The sequence below is a fragment of the Orycteropus afer genome, unplaced genomic scaffold (assembly GCF_000298275.1).
Source record: "Orycteropus afer afer isolate SDZICR_OR568_19922 unplaced genomic scaffold, OryAfe1.0 scaffold00420, whole genome shotgun sequence".
Lineage (NCBI taxonomy): Eukaryota > Metazoa > Chordata > Mammalia > Tubulidentata > Orycteropodidae > Orycteropus > Orycteropus afer.
Window position 1 is genome coordinate 1656431 of NW_006922007.1, and position 15951 is coordinate 1672381.

Sequence of the window (15951 nt, forward strand, 5' to 3'; positions counted from 1 at the left end):
GAGTTTTGTTCCACATTGTTCTCCCTCTCTATCAAGGATCTCCTACATAGATCCCCTTTCAAGTGGATGACAGTGGTAGCTGGGCACCATCTAGTTCTTCTGGTCTCATAGTCGTATAGGCTGCAGATCGGATGGTGTACCAGTCACTAGGACTAATTGTTTCCATGAATTTTGGTTTTCTTCATTCTTCTTTGCTCTGGATGAGGAGAGACCCACCGTTGCATGTAGATGGCAGCTTGCTAGCTTTTAAGATCCCAGTCGCTACTCGCCAAAGTAGGAGGTGGAACAATGTTTTGTATAGTATGTTATGCCAATTGAGCTTCATGTCTCCTGCGACTATGGTCCCAAGCCCGCAGGTCCAACTACTCAGTCCCTCTGGGTAGCTGGCTGTGACCGAACAGTGACCACAACCTTGCCCCTTGTCAGCTCTACTATACACCTGGGAATTCTGATCATTCACATAAACTTATAGAACCGTTGTCTGCCAACCCTATATATGATCTTGGATACACTCCCCATTTCATAGACATACCTAATTGTTTAGCTTGTCTACCTATCTATCCATCCATGTACCCATGTTTGCCTTCACTTACAACTCAGTACTGTATATGCAAAAGGGTTCATATTTGTTGTCTCTACTTCCCATGTACCTCTCTATATCTTTCTCATCCTCAATGCTGCCATATTGGTCACTCACATTTGGTACATTGCCCTTCTCTTCACCCAAATCAATATTTATCTCTATCTACCTAACAGTGTTCCCTCCCCTCCCCTCCCACCCCTGGTAACCAACAAAGAAAATTTCCTTCAATAGATAAACCTTTCCTTAACTTTTACAATAATGGACTAATACAACATTTGTCCTTTTGTGATTGACTTATTTCACTCAGCATAATGTCCTCGTGTTATCATTTCCTTTGTTGCTGTTGTTTTAGTATATGCTGAGTATTTGTGCTTGTCCTCTTTTTTATTGTGATGTGAAGGTTTATCATTTTTCTTTGAAGTTACCCTATGATTTATAATTTTATCCCCGAGTTTAGAACAGTCCATTCTATCTTTCAACTTTCTTAACTTCCTCACCATTTAGAAATTCTGTGACTACACAGTCTTTTCCCTCTTTTTGTTTATAGTTGTCCTCACTTGCCAATTGATGTCTCTGGTTCCCTGTTTACAGTCTTGTAAGCTCATTTTACTTTGGATATGTCCATACCTGTGGTTTCTGGATTATATTATCTTGTGTATTAATGGTTGGTTGTTATTTTAAATTTGTTGAAGACTACTTTATCAATTTCTTTTTTTATGGATTGTGTTTTTGATGTCATATGTAAAATGACCAATTCATAGTCACAGAGAGTTTCTGCTATCTTCTGATAGTTCTGTAGCTTTACATATTGGTTGTATATATTGCAAAATCAATGTTAAGCTTATTTATTTAGTGCTAGGAGTTTTTTGTTTTTGGTGGTTTTTTTTTTTTTTTGGTAGAATCCAGTAGATAATCAAGTCATCTGTGAGTCTGTGAGTACAGATAGTTTTATTTCTTCCTTTCCAAGTTCTGTATATTGTTTATTTCTTACATTGGCTAGGGCTTCCAGTATGATAATTAATAAGGATGATATTGAGTAGGAGTGGTGAGAGAGCTGACTTTCCTTTGTTCCTGATCTTAGGAGGTGTGATGGCTGGTGTTAAATAACTTGGTTAGACCATGATCCTCAGTGGTTTGTCAGATATTATGGAATTATCCTCCATTTTATGATAGGATATGAGCAGCCAGTCAGTTGAAAGGGGAATTTCCCTGGGGTAGTGGCCTACATCCATTATGTGTGGCTGTTCTGGCAAAGCTTTCTCTCTTTCTCTCTCAATCCTGCCTCTGACTTGTCCTCCTCTGACCTCTGATTCTTGGGACCTGAACCAATAGCATGCTGACTGACCTGCAGATTTTGGGATTCACCAGTTCCTAGGACCCCATGAGCCAGCAGCCTTCTGCCTGACCAGCCATTTTTGGATTATCAGCCCCTGCACCATGTGAGTCAGAAGAAGCCACCAGCTTGATTCCTGACCCACAGTTTGGAACTTGTCAGCCTCTGCCACTGCATGAGCCATTCCTTTAAAATAAATCTCTCTCTATATATTCTTATATATGCTTCACTGGTTTTGCTGCTCTAGAGAACCTAGCCGAAGATGGGGAAACATTCAGTCTTTAACCATATATTGCTGACCATTAAGTAAGATGTAAACTGTAGGTTTTTGGTTAGTAGCCTTTATCAGATTAAGGAGGTTTTCTTCACTTTCTGGTTTTCTAAGCATTTTTATCATGAATGGGTGATGACTTTTGTCAAATGCTTTTTCTACATCTATTTAGATGATTATGTGGCTTTTCTTCTTTAATCTATTTATATAATGAATTACATGGAGTGATTTTCAAATGTTGAACCAACCTTACTTTTCCTTAGATCAACCACACTTGGTTATGGTGTATTATCTTTTTATATATTGTTGGATTCCATTTGCTGATATTTTGTTGACGATTCTTTTTTCATCTGTATTCAGTACGAATATTGGTCTATAGTTTTCTTTCCTTGTAATGTCTTTGTCTGATTTTGGTATCAAGACAATGCTGGCCTTATAAAAATGAGTTGGGAAGTATTTCCTCCTTTTTTATTTTTTGAAAGAGATTTGTAGAATTAGTATTATTTCTTCCTAAAATGTTTGGTAAAATTCACCAGTGAAATCATCTGGGCCTGGAATTTTCCTCATTGGAGAGTTTTTAACTTTAAATTCTTGTGCTTTAATAGATATAGTGCTATTCAGGTTATCTGTTTCTTCTTGAATGAGTTTTGATAGTTTGTGCCTTTCAAGGGACTGGCCCCTTTCAGATACACTATTCAAATTTAATGGGCATGGAGTTGAAGTATTCCATTATTACAGTTTTAATGTCTGCAGGCTCTGTTGTGATATCTTCTCTGTCATTCCCTGATACTGATCATTTATGTCTTCTGATTTTTTTCCTTGGTCAGTCAGGCTAAGCTTTATCAATTTTAAATTATCAATATTTTCAAATAACTAGCTTTTTCATTGATAGATTGTTTTCCTGCTTTCAGTTTCTTTGATTTCTGTTCCTATCTTTATTTTTATCATCTTGCTTCTGCAAACTCTAGTTTTAATTTGCTCTTTTTCTAGTTTCTTAAGGTGTAAGCTGAAGTTATTGGTTTGAGGCCTTCCTGTTTTTTTCTAACATAAGCATTTGCTGCTTAAATTTCCCTTAAAGCACTGCTGTAACTGTCCCACAAGTTTTTTGTTTTTTTAATTGTGATTTGGTTGAAAATTTAATTCTTAAATTCAAATTCACTTTGCATACAGCAGTTCACATACACTTTGTCTCGTGACATTGGCTACAATTTACCACAATGCAGCAGCTCCCCTCCCACTTCCTCCCAATAGTTACCTCTTCCCTGTGTCCATCCCTCTATGCACCCCTGCCCCCTGAGCTGTCTCCCTGTGCTTAAATAGCCCTTCTTTCTCCCAGGATTGGTTCTCGCCAAGGAGTGTATCTTCCTCAGGTAAATGTTCAGCTCCTATGCCTGTCTTTTGTTTGGCTGGAAGCCACAGGTGTGGGTTCAATTCCAGACCTGAAGGGCAGCTAGGGACCATAGTCTCAGTGGTTCCACCAGGCTCTGTCAGACCCACAAACCGGGTCCTCTCCCGCTTTTTTTTTTCCAAATGATTTTGAGTTTTGTTCCACATTGTTCTCCCTCTCTATCCAGGGTCTCCTCCATAGATCCCCCTCCAAGTGGTCGACAGTAACAGCCGTATCCCACAAGTTTTGATAATGTGTTTTCCTTTATTTCTTTTCTTTTTCTTTTTGTGTTTTCATTTCATTTCAGTGTAAAACTTTTTCTAAATTCCGTTGAAATGTCCTCCTTGATCCTTAGATTATTTAGACATATGTTGTTTAACTTCATAACGTTTGGGAATGTTCCCTATCTTTCTATTGTTGTTGTTGTTGTTGTTACGGGCCCACTGATAGCGACCTGTCCTTCAGTTTCTGAGGCAGTATCACTACGGAAATTCATTCCATTGTGATTAGAGAGCATATCAGGTCTTTTAAATTTGCTACAGTTATTTTTATGGCCCAGAATATGGTCTACCTTTCCATATGTACTTGGAAAGAACGTTTATTCTGCTGTTCTATATTGTTATTTATTATTACAGTGAATACAGCTTTATTATGGAATATGGAGAAAAGTAACTTGAATTTTTAAGGGAAAAAGAATTATTATTTTAGACCTGTGACAGCTATTTCAGGCAATGCCTGGAGATACATAGGTTATCTCACCCTTGACAAACATACCTCTAAGGGAGATACCATTTTTCATATGAGGAATGTATATGGGGTTGCTTAACTAGTAAGTGGTAGTGGCAGTATTCAAACCCAGCTTTCATGAGTCAGGAGCCCAAATTCTGTAAGACCCAGCACGATGCCAGTCCTCAATGCCAGAGGTGTATTGATTGTTGAGGTCTGGGGTGGGCCTGAGGAAGCTATGTGCTAAACTCTTCTTCGTATTTTGATTTGATTTTGACAACTAAGAAGTATCAAGTATATTTATAATCACATTGACAGTATTTTGGAGAATGCCCTGAAATGGCTGACATAATTTTATTTTCTCCTTTGTGTTCTGAAAAGAAAAAGAAATGTACTTCATTAGTGGTGATTGTCATCATGAAAGTGTAATTTACCAGAAATGGAGACATGCATCCTCCCGTAGTACATTGTCCCCCTTCCAAGACCATTCATGGTCCTTCTCATTCTATTCTGCACACATGTCCCTTCCTTTTTGTCTTGCTTATTCTACTTCACAATTACTGTTTCAAACAATAAGTTTTATAACATGATCAGTTCTTCTTATATTATGGAAAATTTTAAATCTACAGATACAGTGCAGTAAACTTCATGCATCATCCCCATCCAACTTTAGTCTTGTTTTATCCCCGCTCACTTCTCTTCTTGCATTAATCACTTAATTGTGTCTGTAATATCTAAGAATTGGCTTTTAGAATAAGCTACAGGTAGTCCTTGGGTTGTGAATGTCTGAAATATAGACAACTCCTACCTGCCCTTTAAGAGCTCTGGTAGCATAATGGCTAAAGCACTTGACTGCTAACCAGAAGGCTGGCGGTTCAAACCCACCAGCCACTCCTCGGAAGGAAGGTTGGGCAATCCTACTTCCGTAGTGATACTGCCTCAGAAACCCAAAGGGCACATGACAACAACAACAACATCACCTGCCCTTTAATGTTATGTAAATTTGCCTTCACTTTGATACCATGGAACCAACCTGTAACTGCAACAAATTCTTTATCACAGTCACTTGCTGCATGTGGAGCTTTTAAATCACTGAAAAGGCTTCCAGCCTCTTCTTGCACTAAAGTAAGGTTGAAGAACAACTGTATGCACATATTCCGACTTACCTGCAAATCCTTAACGACACAGGAGTGGATCTCATTTGCAACCCAGGAACTGTCTGTATTTCTGACCGTTATAGTACATTTATTTTTTTAAAAAACATTTTACAAATATTATCACTTACTTAACGTTCTTCATGTGTACTTAAAAAAAAAAAACCAAACTCGCTGCCATCAAGATGGATGCGACTCATAGCAACCCGTCCTTGGGTTTCCAAGGCAGTATCACTACAAAGGTAAATTGCCCAATCTCCCTTCTGACTCCTCCTGGCTGGTGGGTTTGAACTGCCAACCTTCTGCTTAGCAGTCACATGCCTTAGGCACTATGCCACCAGAGCTCCTTACATCCCCATTAATTTTGTTACAGTTTGCAACTTTCCCAGCAGGGGACACTTGAAGACTGGGGGGATCTGTATGTTTAGAGGAGGGATGAGTATGGAGAGCACTTGAGCTTTGATCATAACCCAGAATCATTCACCTCCCCTCAACCCCTTTTAAAAAATCTCTTTGGTGCATCTAGATGCAAAGCAAAAGATGCACCAAGCCTGGAAGTCCTGGTTGATCTACGTGGTGGTTCGGAGGACTAAACATCAAATGCAGACCACAGCCCTGGAGTTTAGACAGCGGAGTCTCTTGTGGTGAGTGCACACAGTTGCCCTGCCAGTCAGCAGTCGGTATTTTACCTCGGCTTTGCTTTATGCTGCTATAAAAAACCTACCTTAAAATAATGCTTCAAACATAACTAATGCCTAATAAGTATTTATAACATCAACTGTAAGATTAGACTACATTTGTATATAATCATTATGAACATTAATTGAGTACTTACTACGTTTTGAACCCTGTGCTAATTTGGTGTATGTATATGTTAATTTATTCCTTGCCATTAGCTGTGGAGCAGTTACTGTTATGTGGATTAGGAGACCAAGGCTCACAGAAGTTAAGTAACCTGTGTGAGGTCATACAAGTTGTAATTGGCAAAACAGGGCTTACCATACAATTTTCTGGTCCTAAAGCTCATTCTCCTAACTGAGGCCCTGCACTTCATCTCAGTGGCATTGTTCACATATTGATTGGACATGAATTAGCCCACATGGAAAGCCAGACATGTAAGAGTGAGCTGCTTTATAATAGGATGGATACCACTATATGTTGCCTCTAGTAGTCCTCTGGGGTCCTGGGTGGATGGATATTAAAAGCTTACCTCCTGCCCAGAAGAATTGAGCACTGTACATAGAATGGGTAAGAGCAAAAACTTTGCAGTTAGTCTGACTTAGGCTTGACTCCCAGTTCTGACATGAATTAGTCTGTCATTTCACCACTCCTCGTCTCACTTTTGTCATCTGTTAAATGTTGTTACTATTTGTTGTTAGGTGCCGTTGAGTTGGCTCCATCTCATAGCGACCCTGTGTACAACAGAACGAAACACTGCCTGGTCCTGAGCCAGCCTCACCATCCCTGCTATACCTGAGCCCATTGTTGCAGCCACTGTGTCAGTCCATCTCGTTGAGGGTCTTTCCAGTTTTGGCTGACCCTCCACTTTACCACTCATAATATCCTTCTCCAGGGAATGGTCCCTTCTGACAGCATGACCAAAGTAGGTGAGATGCAGTTTGGCCATTCTCCCTTCCAGGGAGCATTCCAGCTATACTTTTTCCAGGATAGATTTTGTTAGTTCTTCTGCTAGTCCATGGTTCTTTCAGTATTCTTCACCAGCACCACAACTCAACAGCATCAACTCTTCTTCGGTCTTCTTTATTCATTGTCTAGCTCTCACATGCCTATTAGGCAGTTGAAATTATCATGGCTTGGGTTAGGTGCACCATTTTCTTCAGAGAGACAGCTTTGCTCTTCAGCACTTCAAAGAGGTCTTTTGCAGCAGGTTTGGCCAGAGCAATATGTCGTCTGATTTCCTGACTGCTGCTTCCATTGGTGTTGATTGTGGAGCCAAGTAATAGGAAATCTTTGAAAACTTCAATCTTTCCTCCATTTATCATAATGCTGCTTATTGGTCCAGTTGTGATGATTCTTGTTTTCTTTATCTTCAGGTATAATCCATACTGGAGATTGTAATCTTTAATCTTCATCAGTAAGTGTTTCAAATCATCTTCACTTTCAGCAAGCAATGTTGTATCGTCTGCATATCACAGCTAGTAAGTGAGTCTTCTTCCAATCCTGATGCCACATTCTTCTTCATGTAGTCCAACTTCCTCAGATTATTTGTTCAATATACAGATGGAATAAGTATGGTGAAAGGATACAACCCTGATGCACTCCCTTCCTGATTTTAAACTATGCATTATTCCCTTGTTCTGTTTAAATGACAGCCTCCTGGTCTATTTGTTTGTTCCTCATGAGCACAATTAAGTGTTCTGGAGTTCCCATTCTTCTCAATGTTATCCATAATTTGTTATGATCCATACAATTGATAAAACACAAGTAAGCATCTTTCTGGTATTCTTTGCTTTCATCCAAGATCCATCTAACATCAGCAGTTATATCCCTCATTCCACATCCTCTTCTGAATCCAGCTTGCATTTCTGAAAGTTGCCTGTCAGTATACTGCTGCAACCACTTTAGAATTATCTTCAGCAAGATTTTACTTGCATGTGGTATTAATGATATTGTTTGATAATTTCAACATTCTGTTGGATCACCTGTCTTTGGAATAGGTACAAATATGTACCAGTCAGTTGGCCAGGTAGCTGTCTTCCAGATTTCTTGGCATAGACGAATAAATGCCTGCAGCATGGCATCTGTTTGTTGGAACATCTCAACAGGTATTCCATCAATTCCTAGAGCCTTCCTTCCTACAGTGCAGCTTTGGCTTCTTGCTTCAATATCATTAGGTCTTGATCATATGCCACCTCCTGAAATGGATGAACATCGACCAGTTCTTTTTGGTATAGTGACTCTGTGTATTCCTTCCATCTTCTCTTGATGTTTCCTGCATCATCAATATTTTGCCCATAGAATCTTTCAGTATTGCAACTCGAGGCTTGCTTTTGGTTTTCTAATTCCAGGTCTTTGCACATTTCATTATAATAATTGACTTTGTTTTCTCCAGCCACTCTGTGAAATCTTCTGTTTAGCTCTTTTATCTTATCATTTCTTCCATTTGCTTCAGTTCCTCTCCATTCAATAGCAAATTTCAGAGTCTCTTCTGACATCCAAAACAAACAAATCAAACTCATTGCCCTCGAGTCAGGTCCAACTCATAGTGACCCCTCCTTGGGTTTCTGAGGCAGTATCACTACGGAAGTAGAATGCCCAACCTTCCTTCAGATTCTTACATCCATTCTGATCTTTTCTTGCCTTCCTGTTTTTTTAATGACCTTTTGTTTTCTTCATGTATGACGCTCTTGATGTCATCCCACAGTTTGTCTGGTTTTCAGTCACTGGTGTTCAGTGTATCAAATCTGTTCCTTAGATGGTCTCTAAATTCAGGAGGGATATAATCAAGGTCATATTTTGGCTCTCATGGGACTTGTTTCATTTGTCTTCGGCTTCAACTTGGACTTGCATATGAGCAGTTGATGGTCGGTTCCACAGTCAGCTCCTGGCCTGGTTTTGGTGAAGATATGGACCTTCTCCATTGCCTCTATCCACAGATGTAGTCAATCTGATTCCTGTGTCCTCCATCTGGTGAAGTCCACGTGTATAGCCATTATTTATGTTGTTGAGAAAAGGTATTTGCGTTGAATAAATCATTGGTATTGCGGAATTCTATCATGAGATTTACAGCATCATTTCTATCACCAATGTCATGTTTTCTGACTACTTTGTTTCCAGGTTTCTCATTCCAATCACCAGTAATAATCAACACATCTTGATTGCATATTTGGTCAATTTCAGACTGTAGAAGTTAGTCAAAACCTTCAATTTCGGCATCTTTGACTTTGGTAGTTGGTGTGTAAATTTGAATAATAGTAGTATTAACTGGTCTTCTTTATAGGCATATGGATATTATCTTATCACTGGCAGCATTGAACTTCAGTATAGCTCTTGAAACGTTCTTTGTGATGATGATTGCCACACCATTCCTCTTCAATTTGTCATTCCTGGCATAGTAGATCTTGTGGTTGTCTGATTCACAGTGGCCAAAATCAATCCATTTCAGTTCATTAATGCCTAGGATATCAATCTTTATGCATTCCATTTAATGTTTGACAGCTTCCAATGTTCCTTGATTCGTACTTTGTATACTCTATGTTCCAATTACTAATGGATATTGGCAGCTGTTTCTTCTCATTTTGAGTTGCACCACATCAGCAAATGGAGGTCCTGAAAGCACATCCATATCATTAAGATCAACTCTATTTTGAGGAGCCAGCTTTTCCTCAGCCTTCGGACCTAAGGGGTTCATCCTCCAATACTATACTGGATAGTGTTTCAGGACAATTCATAAAGTTTTCCAGTAATATTTCAGACAGTGTTTTACTGCTATTCATATGGTTTTCACTGGCCAATTCTTTTGAGAAGTGGATGCCCCCCACTTCTTCCAAGTGTCTTAGTCTGAAAGCTCTGCGGAAACCTGTCCACCATGGTTGACCCTGCTGGTATTTGAAATAATGGTGGTGTTGCCTCTAGCCTCGAGAACATGCAAGCCACCACAGTACAGACTGACAGATGAGTGGTGTCATCTGTTAAATAGGCACCCAATTTCAGAGTTGTTTCAGGAATAAAGTAATATCTGTAAATATTTACTATGATACACAGAATTTCAGTGGTCAGCAAGTGTTTTAAATACTTAATAAACATCTAATTCAATTAGTCTATGGGGGATATTTTCCTATATGCATTCATTTATTCATTGTATATTTATTGAGGACCTGTAATGTTCCTGGTCCTGTATTGGTTACTAGACTGCATTCAGGGAATTGATAATTCCTGAAGTGCTTAAAAAGATATAATGCAAGACTGCTTGAATTATGGAAGTGAGTGATTCAGGTAAGCATGACCTAGGTGAGGAGGAAAGAGAGGTTTGTAGGTTAGAGTCACCAGGAAAAGTAGGTATTTGAATAAAGCAGAGGCTACAGACTCTCGTTTCCTCATTACTGTTTTCCTGCAGTGAATTAGAAAATAATGAACAGGAAAGAAACTACAACTAAAATGAAAACCTGGCCAGCCCGGTAGGAAGGGGAGGGGTCCATCAAGACTAGAAAGCTACCACTTGTTGGCCCAGCTGATCAATAGTTGTCAGACCTTCTTTGCCAATTATTCAATATAATCTGATTTTTATTTATTTCTTCACCTTCCTCTTCACCCAAGAAAATATGTGCCTACCTTCTAGTTAGTGGTTTACCCTCCCTTCCCCACCATTCTTGGTAACCATCAAAGAATATTTCTCTTTTTGTGAAAACCTTTTCTTGCCTTTTTACAGTATGGTCTCATACAATATTTACCTTTTGTGATTGACTGTTTTCACTCAGCATGATGTCCTTTAAGTTCAGTCGTATTATGAAATATTTCACAGATTCATCATTATTCTTCACCATTGCATAATAAACTGTTGTGTGTATGTACCATAATTTGTTGATACACTGCTCTATTGATGGGGACTTAGGTTGTTTCCATCTTTTTGCTGTTGTGAATAGTGCTGCAATGAACATAGGTGTGCATATATCCCTTCGTGTCATGGCTCTGATTTCTCTACAATATGTAACTAGTAGTGGGATTGCTGGATCATATGGTATTTTATTTCCAGGTTTGTAAGAAAACACCATACCGTTTTTCACAGTGTTTGTACCATTTTACAGTCCCATCAGCAGTGTTTGAGTGTTCAGTCTCCACATCCTCATCAACATTGTTTTCTGTTTTTTTGAACTTTCCTATTAATGCTGGGGTGAGATGATATCTCGTTGTTTTGATTTACATCTCTCTAATGGCTAATTGTGAGCATTTCTTCATGTGTGTATTTGCTGCTTGAATATCTTGTTTGGTGAAGTGTCTGTTCATAGGTAGATGGATTTACTTCTGGGTTCTCTATTCTGTTCCATTGGTGTATGTGTCTATCATTGTGCCAATACCAAGCCATTTAAAATACCATGCGTGTGCCCTGCCCATTTTTTAATGGGATTATTTGTCTTTTTGTTGTTAAGGTGTTGAAGTTTTCTGTAAGTTTTCGGAGATAAGCCCCTTGTCCGTTATGTCATTTCCAATATTATTTTCTCAGTGCGAGGGTTCTCTGGTTTTTTGGTGAAACTTTTTGATATGCATAAGTGTCTAATTTTTAGTAGGTTCCAGTCATCTATTTATCTTCTGGTGTTTGTGTGTTTTCAGTTATGTTTGATAGTGTATTTATACCCTGAAATAGGGCTTCTAATTTTGTCCCTACCTTTTCTTTGATGGCCTTTATGGTTTTAGGTTTTTTTACGTGGTGTGAGATGTGGAGCCTATTTCATTTTTCTTTAAATGGACGTCCAGTTTTGCCGGCACCATTTATTTGATTTTTGAATGCATTTTATTAAAATATAATTTATGTACAGTGAAAATACACGAAGTGACATGGGTCAATGCTTTTTTTTTTTTTGCAGTGTTCCCTTCCCTCCACTCCCCTCCCACCCCTGGTAACCAACAAAGTTAGTTCCCGTCCATATATAAACCTTTCCGTGACTTTTCACAGCAATGAACTAATATTACATTTATCCATCTGTGATTGATTTCTTTCACGCAGCGTAATGTCCTCCAAGTTCATCCATGTTATGCGGTGTTTTGCAGAGTCTACATTATTCTTTGGGAGCTCTGGTAGCATAGTGGCTAAGACACTTGCCTGCTAACCAGACGGCTGGCGGTTCAAACCCACCAGCCACTCCTCGGAAGGAAGGTTGGGCAATCCTACTTCCGTAGTGATACTGCCTCGGAAACCCAAGGAGGGGTCGCTATGAGTCGGGGCCGACTCGACGGCACATAACAACAACAACAACATTATTCTTTAGGGTTGCATAGTATTCTGTTGTGTGTATGTACTATAGTTTGGTTATCCATTCTTCTGTTGTTGTTCACATAGATTGTTTCCATCTTATTGCTATTGTAAATAGTGCTGCAATGAACATGGGTATGCATATATCTGTTCTTGTCTTGGCTCTCACTTCTTTAGGATATATACATAGTAATGGGATTGCTGGGTCAAATGATATTTCTAATTCCAGCTTTTTAAGGAATCGCCATACTGTTTTCCACAGTGGTTGTATCATTTCACAGTCCCACCAGCAATGTATGAGAGTCCCAATCTCTCCACATCCTCACCAGCATCCACCATTTTGTGTCTTATTGAACTTTGCCATTAGTGCTGGGGTGAGATGGTATCTCGTTGTTTTGATTTGCATCTCTATGATGGCTAATGATCATGAGCATTTCTTCATGTATTTGCTGGCCCCCTGAATATCCTCTTTGGTGAAGTGTCCATTCATGTCTTCTGCTCATTTTTTAATTGGAATGTTAGTCTTTTTGTTGTTGAGGTGTTGGAGTTTTCTATAAATTTTAGAGATAAGTCCCTTGTCAGATACGTAATTATTGACAAGTATGAATTTCTTGCTGTCATTTTGTTACGTCCTTTTTCGTGATGTTGATTTTTTTGTTCCATATAATTTTCTGTCCTGAGCTCATTTTGTTTATGAATCATGTTATCATGTCCTTCATTGCTATTGTTTTAGTATTTGCTAACTATTTGTACTGGTCATCTTTTTAATTTTGATATGAAGGTTTATCACTTTTCTTTGAGGTTACCCTGTGATTTATAATTTCTTCCCAAGTTTAGAACAGTCCATTCTATCTTGTAGTTGTCTTGACTTCCCTACCATTTAGAAGTTCTGTAGCTACACAGTTTTTTCCCCCTTTTTGGTTTATCATTGTCTTCATTTGTCAATTGATGTCTCTAGTTTCCTGTTACAATCTTGTAGGCTTATTTACTTTGGATACTTCTATAACTGGGTTGGTTTCTGGGTTATGTCATCATGTGTGTTAATGGTCAGTTGTTGGCTGTTATTGGTTCTCTATCCAAAGGACTGTCTTTAGCATCTCTTGTAAGGTTGCTCTGGTTTTCAGAAACTCCTTTAATTTCTGCTTATCTAGAAAGGTCGTAATTCCACCATCATATTTAAGGGACAATTTTGCTGGGTACATAATTCAAGGGAGCTCTCAAAACGTAGTGCCTAAGGCACTTGACTGCTAACCACAAGGCTGGCGGTTCAAACCCACCGGCCACTCCTTGGAAGGAAGATGAGGCAATCTACTTCCATAGTGATACTGCCTCGGAAACCCAAGGAGAAGTCGCTATGAGTCATGTTTGACTCGATGGCATATAGCAACAACAACAACATAATTCTTGGTTGGAAATTTTTCTATTGCAGGGTTTTATAAATACCATCCTTTTGTCTTTTCACCTGCATAGTTTCTGCTGAGAAATCCAAGCTTAGTCTTATTGGTTGCCCCTTGTAGGTAACTTTCTGCTTTTCCACATGCTACTTTTAGGATTCTTTGTCTTTGGTTTTGGTGAATTTGATGATGAGATGTCTTGGTGATTTTCTTTTGGGGTCTATCCTGTTTGGAGTTCATTGAACTTCTTGAGTGGATATCTTTTCATCTTTCATCATATTAGGGAAATTCTCTTCCACCAAATCTTACACAGTTTTCTCTCTGGTGTTATTTTCTCTTCCTGTTCTGAAATTCCAATCATACATACGTTATTCTTCTTGATGGTGTCCCACATAAATCTTAGGCTTCTTTATGATTTTTTGTCCTTTTTTCTGATTTTTCCCTTAACAAAATGGTATTGATAGATTTGTCTTACGAATTTTATCTTCTATTCTTCCAATTCTATTCCTTTGCCCTTTTAATGTGTTACCTATTTGTGAAATATTTATCTTGCTTCTTGTGTGAACTGGGATTTATTGATTTGTCAATTGTCTGTAGACATTGTGATGTCATTGTATTTATATTGAATTGGTGGTCGTATATTTGTATGATTTACCCAGGTTTGTTTGTTTTTGTGTTTTTGGTCTATTTTGTTTTGATATATCTGAGTGAGCAGGTCTGGTGTGCTACTCTGTTTGCTAGTTTGACAGCACTTTGGCTGTCACCTATCTCATCTGTCTCTTAGTGGGTGTGACAGAGGATGAGAATGTGTGTGTAGTTCTCTGTTTGTCCTTCATGTAGAGCAGTTGAGAGTGTGTTGGGCTGGTATTGGCTGCCATCTATCATTGAGTAGTTGGTCCAGAAACAGGTGATGACCCTCATTCTGTGGATGGGGCTACAGAAGTTGTGGAGTGTAGGTATAGTTGCTGTCTCCCAGCAGGTGGGACAGAAAACAGCAATAAATAATAAATACTACAGAAGAAAAAAAAATACAAAAAAAGCACAACCAACCAACCACAGGAAGAAAAAAAAAAAAAAGAATGGAAATTAAAAAAAAAACCCAAGGACAAATGTGAAAAAAGAAAGTATAATCTGGGAAGGGGAGAAAAGGAAAAAAAAAAGAGCACAAGAAAGAGACTTACAGAAAAAAATCCCCTGCTTTTTAAATGTTGCCAGTATATGTTTAAAAGTTGTGTGAGGCAAACAGAGCATCAGTGTGCAGCCCCTAATCAGCAGTCCTGTGACTGTTTCTTGATTGTGTTATTTTCGACACTGACTCTAGCAGGTGTCAGTCTAGAGATCACATGTTGAAGGAGAGGTACTTGAGCTGAAGGTCTGAGGCCCAGGCCTGCCTGCCTGCCTTTGTCTTTGTCTTTGTCTTTCTGGATGGTTTTTTCCTCATTGGTCCCATCTTCAATTTGCTCTTTGACAGGGTATGGTGGAGTGAGTGGAGGCGGCGCCTAGAACAGATCCTCATGGGTCACGCCCTCTACATCTCAGCTGTGAAGCACAGAGCCCTGAGCCTCCAGCTGCAGGTATGTCTAGGCCTCAGTTTGGCATCCTCTATATGTTGCACAGCCCCTCTCCACACAAACACAGAGCCCAGTGGACAGCCAATTATCATGCTGTTCCTTCTCCACTCTTAGCCCTTACATCAGCTCAGACAGCTACAGGGGAAGGGGCAGAAGCACCATGGAAACCTGGGCTCTTCAACTGACAAAAAGTTGCTATTAAGACCATGCACTGTCTCATCCTAGATGTGATGACCAATGACTTTTAAAGTGCTTCTGGTAATTGTGGAACTGGGAAGGGATTTATAAATTATTTATTTTTTCTATTTATTGTGATTTGGATGAAAATTTACAGAGCAAATACACTTTCCATATAGCAGTTCGCATACACTTTGTCTCATGACATTGACCACAGTTTACCACAATGCAACATCTCCCCTCCTACTTCCTCCTGATAGTTACCTCTTCCCAGTGTCCTTCCCTCCATGCACTTCTGCCCCCTGAGCTGTCTCCCTGTGCATAAGCAGCCCTTCTTTCTCCCATGATTGTTCTCTCCAAGGAGTGTATCTACCTCAGGGAAATGTTCAGCTCGTATACCTGTCTATTGTTGGCTGGAAGGCACAGG

The 15951-nt window shown here is 39.2% G+C and overlaps 1 protein-coding gene across 1 annotated transcript in view; it reads left to right on the forward strand.

The window, feature by feature from the left end:
• Positions 1–15951, forward strand: part of SFI1 (SFI1 centrin binding protein) — a 120328-nt gene that overhangs the window by 48402 nt on the left and 55975 nt on the right. The window contains exons 6-7 of the mRNA XM_042782711.1: positions 5981–6098; positions 15248–15350. Coding sequence (XP_042638645.1) covers positions 5981–6098; positions 15248–15350 — 221 coding nt within the window. The remainder of the gene's footprint in view (positions 1–5980; positions 6099–15247; positions 15351–15951) is intronic.